This window comes from Hibiscus syriacus, unplaced genomic scaffold, assembly GCF_006381635.1.
Source record: "Hibiscus syriacus cultivar Baekdansim isolate YM2019G1 unplaced genomic scaffold, ASM638163v2 tig00000002_pilon, whole genome shotgun sequence".
Classification (NCBI taxonomy): domain Eukaryota; kingdom Viridiplantae; phylum Streptophyta; class Magnoliopsida; order Malvales; family Malvaceae; genus Hibiscus; species Hibiscus syriacus.
The window spans coordinates 1,422,301-1,427,653 of record NW_024061752.1 but is presented as its reverse complement, the minus strand read 5'-3'; the positions used below and the strand labels follow the sequence as shown (position 1 = coordinate 1,427,653).

General features: G+C 33.6%; 1 protein-coding gene across 1 annotated transcript; it reads left to right on the top strand.

Annotated features, from left to right (window-relative positions):
• The first annotated feature begins 1,574 nt into the window (after positions 1 to 1,574).
• LOC120218625 (transcription factor LAF1-like) lies at positions 1,575 to 3,358 on the top strand. The gene is made up of 3 exons (XM_039215825.1): positions 1,575 to 1,746; positions 2,281 to 2,410; positions 2,602 to 3,358. The coding sequence occupies exons 1-3, from the start codon at positions 1,608 to 1,610 to the stop codon at positions 3,212 to 3,214; spliced, it is 882 nt and encodes a 293-aa protein (XP_039071756.1). The 5' UTR covers positions 1,575 to 1,607; the 3' UTR covers positions 3,215 to 3,358.
• Positions 3,359 to 5,353: the final 1,995 nt, after the last annotated feature.

Here is a 5,353-nt window from a genome sequence, read left to right as displayed (position 1 = left end):
ATTTGATAATCGAGTAGCATAAATAATGCCAATAAAATTATTGCAAAGTGCAAGACTTGTACACCTAATATGACAAAGCTAAAAGTCACAGTGTATACATAATCATTTGATGCCAATAGAATCCTGTTATATAAATTGCTTCATTTGTTCTCGACAACTACTTTTTATTTTTAGAAAATATTATATGGCATATACATATGATGCAATATTATTCCCCAAATCTTTTTTTAGCTTTAAATTATGATATCAAATTTAAAATATGAATAATATTTTTTTAACAAAAAAATACAGGTTTAAATTATATTTTTTTTATCAAAGTATTAAAAAAATTAGTCAAAGTAGATATCTGACGTTTCATTTCGTTATCAATTTAAGGTTAAACCCTGAACATTTGCTAAAAAGATTATATCTCTTGACACGTAACATAAAATTTTATTTTCTCAAAATAAAAACCTTTAAATTCTTAATTTCTAAAAAAAATCCTCTCAAACGGTCGGATATTCAGGCTGTGCAACTCATCAATTCGGTTCAAGTGATGGTGCAAATTTGTTAACGACTACGAACCAATGGACGATGGAGACGCGAAGACTAGATCAACGATGACAAGAGAACGACTACGAGTAACAAAATAATGATCAATTAAAAAAATGAGAGGTTAAGGTTGACATTTTTTTTATTAATCTAGTGTTATTATAAAGTAGTATTTGTTCAAAAAATTCTCAATCTTTTGACAATGAAAGATCCAATACCATTTTAATCTCTGATGCTCGAACCTGAAATCTCTAAGGATAATAATCATCTCTTTAACCACTAAGGTAGATTGTTTTTAACCATCTCCATAACAATAGTAATAATAATTAATCTAATTATGCATTTAATGTTATTTCTCACTCGATTTTTTAATTCAGATATAATCTGTCGAAAGGATCCGAATCTTGAGAAGTATATTTTTAAATATCAAATGTGTAATGTTTAAAAACTATAAGTACCAAACTTTACAAAGAGTGATAAATTCATATACTAAATAAGTACCATGCTAATAAGGATGCTCAAGGAAGCCTGCACCAATCTACTGTAGCCTAGTTTCGTTATGATTCCATCTTTTCATTAAAAAAAAGAACTCAAATCTTAATATTGTAAAAAATAAATTAAATCAGAATGCTTATTATTATAACAAACTTTTATAATATAAAATTTATATTAATAATACAATAAATCGAGTAAATACTAATATTAATAGTGTAAATATATTTAATTGATTAATTAAACTGGACATCTTTATTTTTCTATATATTTTTTAAATTAAAGTTCTAGATTCACTAAAATCATTCTCATTCCTTTTCTTAAAATCCAGAAAATGTTCTGCTCTTCCCTTATAAATAAGATTATAATTAGATTTAAAATTAATAAAAAATATTAATATCAGTATTTATTTATTTTTCATTTGCATTTAAAAATTAGTAAACTTACAACTAATCCTACCTATGATACTTCTTCTACCTTTTGGGGTCGGCTATTTATTGCTTCTGCAGTCTTTGCTTCTTCTCCTGTACACTGCCTTCCCTTAAATTGATTTCTCTCTGTCTCCTCCATTGCCAAAGGCTAAAATGGGTTGCAAGCCATCTGAAAATAAACCAAAAACTAAGCACAGGAAGGGCTTATGGTCACCTGAGGAAGATTTAAAGCTCATAAACTATGTCCTCAAACACGGCCATGGTTGCTGGAGCTCTGTTCCCATCAATGCAGGTTAACTTCATTTCCCTTGTTTGATTCTTCTAACACCCTTTAATTCATCTCTAAGAAATTTTCTGTAATAAATATTCTTTCTGGATTGTTCTTGCAAGGTGATTCATGTGTCCTGTAATAAATATTTTTCTTTTCTTGTACTTGTTTTGGTTTGGTTTGCCTGTCGGTGTAGAAGACATTGAAGAATTTTTTGCTTTTGTTGTTGTTGTTGTTGTGTTGGTTGTGGTGCTGATGATGCTGGGAGTCAACAAAGAATAAGTTTTGTGGTAAAAATCTTGAGTTAAAAGGAAAGCGATTGATTCTTTTATTATGTGCTGGAAAAGAAAAAGGTGAAAGGGATTGATGATGACTTCATGTTTGATAAAATAACTAAACTAACCTCTCAAACCACTTTACCCTGGTTTCTTTGTTATGTGAACTTAATAACTTGATATTACTCGAACTCGGGTATATGTCCGACATGAATATGTTGGATTTTCTAAAGAAAGATTTAGTCATGAAAAGTAAACATGATGTAATTTTTACTTTTTCCAGGATTGCAGAGGAATGGAAAGAGCTGCAGATTAAGGTGGATTAATTACTTGAGACCGGGGTTAAAGCGCGGCTCGTTTACGCCGCAAGAGGAGGAGACGATCCTCACCCTTCATCATTTGTTAGGCAACAAGTAAGCAACAGAGATTTCTCTCTATTTAGTGTATATGATGCCTTCGATGAACATTAAGGTTGCCGATGAGTCCTCGACTTATTGTCCGAGAGGAGGCTCTGAAACTAAGTCTTAGGTTCAATTAGTTATTCAGTTTTGATTGATTCTGATATGTCAATGAACTGGCGAGGATGCTCTATTTTGTATGCTAGGTGGTCCCAAATTGCACAAAACTTGCCCGGAAGAACAGATAACGAGATCAAGAACTACTGGCATTCGTATCTGAAGAAGAGGATTGTGAAAGCCGAAGAAGCCGAATCCCAGGCAACCAGGAGTCAGTGCACCACTTCAAGCTCAGAAAACAAAGAATCCGCATCGTCCCCTCAAAATCTCTTGGACCAAACGCCAAGCTATGCACCAGACAATTACATGGAACAATCCTTGGTAAATACTCATCAAGCCATTCCACAACATTTTGACTTCTCCAAGAACCCTCAAAGAAACCCGATTCCACCAAAGCTTTTATTTGCGGAGTGGCTATTGCTCGATCAAGAAGTTGGGAGCTTCACAAATTCAAGTAAGCCGATGGCTGCCTCCTACGGACTTAACCACTGTCCGAGTTCGAACTTCCAGGATCCGTTCCTGAATGCATATTTGTTAAACGAGGGAGCATATGACGATGATCTTCATTGTGAACTAAGCAACGCATTTAGCTCACAATTCAAGTTCGATACCCAAAATTCTGGAAATGAATTCGTTGGTTCTTTATCCAGGGATGATATATGTAGCGATTTCAATATAAACAACGATTTAATATACATATGAAAAAGCCTGAAAAAAGAAAGTTTATTTCACTGTATAGAGATGGTATACCGCACAAATAGACTAGAAGAGTTTGAAAGTTTGATTAATTGTTATTCTTCCATAAAATTGTTCTTGGCGTGCCCATGGTTGTTTCAAAGGACAGATTTCAACGGTGTATTTTGATATTGCTTCTCTGTTAACAGCAAAATTGTGTGTTTTCTTTTATGAACTCGATTCCTTTCTTGTGTGTTTAGTCATTTGGTTGACCTCATTTTTTTTATCATATTATATTTACTAAATCATTATTGAGATATTGTTATACCGACCTATTAGTACACTCCCGATAAACCCAAAGGCTCTGCGAAATCAATATTGGAATACCACCCAACATCACTTGATATAGCTTTAGGTATATTTCCCTACAACATAGACAAGGCAATCTAACTTGTTTAGCCGTTCTCTCCGATCAAGTAGGATGAACGGCAATGAATTAACATAATAGACCGTAAATCGACTTATTTATAAATTTTATTTCTAGTTATCTATCATTCTATGAATGTCACGTGACACTAAAGATAAAGTATATAAGAAGATTCTCCTAAAAGATAAACATACAATCTCTTTAGGTTCATCTCCACTTTTCCTTCTTTTTGGAGAGAGAGAAGTTGAATTTGATTCCTAATTTTCATTTATTATCATTATCTAGTGGTTTTCCGTCTAAACAAAAAAAGAAGTACGCTGCTATCAAAGCTAACCAATCTCCATATCTCTATTTGTACATCAACAAAGAGTAGAAAATTCCATGGTTTCATTGACTTTCTAAATGAAATCCAATGCTTAAAAAATTGAAAGTGCAGCACCACTCCCATGTCGCCAGACCTGTATGTATGTGGAAGAAGCCTTGCCTTACCTTACCTCATCTTCACGCTTATTGATATCCCGTCAGGTCAAGCATGCTTTGTCCTTCCTATGAGCTCAAATAGTAGTACCATAGTTCACCCCAAAATCATTGATACTCTCGGTGTTTTGTAGTTATATTCAACTTTAAATGAATTTGGGGTCGAACCTGGTTGAATCTTTAAAGAAAGATTTAAATTCTTGTAATCTTATCTATTCCTGAGATTTGAATCCAAAATCTTATGTAATAGGTATCGAATTATTTATTCAACTCAACAGACACACTGATCTCATAGTTAGGGTCTGGCCCATTTATCTGTCTATGGAAGAGAACATCCAAAATTCCCAAGGCAGCCGCAGTAACCCAATACGTAACCCACTGTATCGAATTTCCAGGCCCAAGTTGTACATATCACTCGGGCAAACCAAGTCTGAAAACAGATGAAAATCACTTGAATAGACTCGCCCCTTGCACGTGCATGCATCACAGAGAGAAAAACAAACAAAAGCATCACAAGAAAGTTGCATAAGCCACAACTAACATACATACTCTCCTCATCCATTTAAGGCAATGAACAGCGTGCGTGACACCTACTAAAAACTACCATTCAATACTACAGAGACATTGCCTTGCCTTGTGAGAATTGAATTGAACTGAACTGACCAGCACTTAAACATCAAAATTCCCAGCCACTCTCCCCACTGCCCCACATCACAGTTTTTAATAATTTAATAGACTTCTAATAACACTTTTGACCTTTAAACTTTATTTTTAAAAAGTCATTTCAGCCCTTAAAAGTTTGTTTGTCTGAATCTTTTAACTTCTAATCTTTTTTGTCAAATTGACCGATTGATGAAAAAACTGACGAGACTGTTAAACAATAAAAATTTAAAAATATATATAAAAAGTATAAAACCCCTTATTTTTTGTTAATTGGTTCAATTTAATAAAATATAGAAGTTTAAAGGCCAAAAGAGGTGAAAAAGTTTATAGACTAAAATATTTTTTCTGAAAATTTCGAGAGCCAAAATGTAATTAAACCTTTAACAAAAGTGTTGTTGCATGTTCCTCCACAAAGGTCGCTGGCTGTACGAGAGTGGTCCAACACATACTTATTACAAGGACGGCGAAACTACATCCGTCCTCACTCAGTCCCCTACACGCCATTAGTCGTTGGTTGCGGCGTGAAGATAAGTTTTAAAGTTGATCTTTACACAGCAAACAGCTTTACAATGGTTGCATATTGAGTAGATGAGACATTC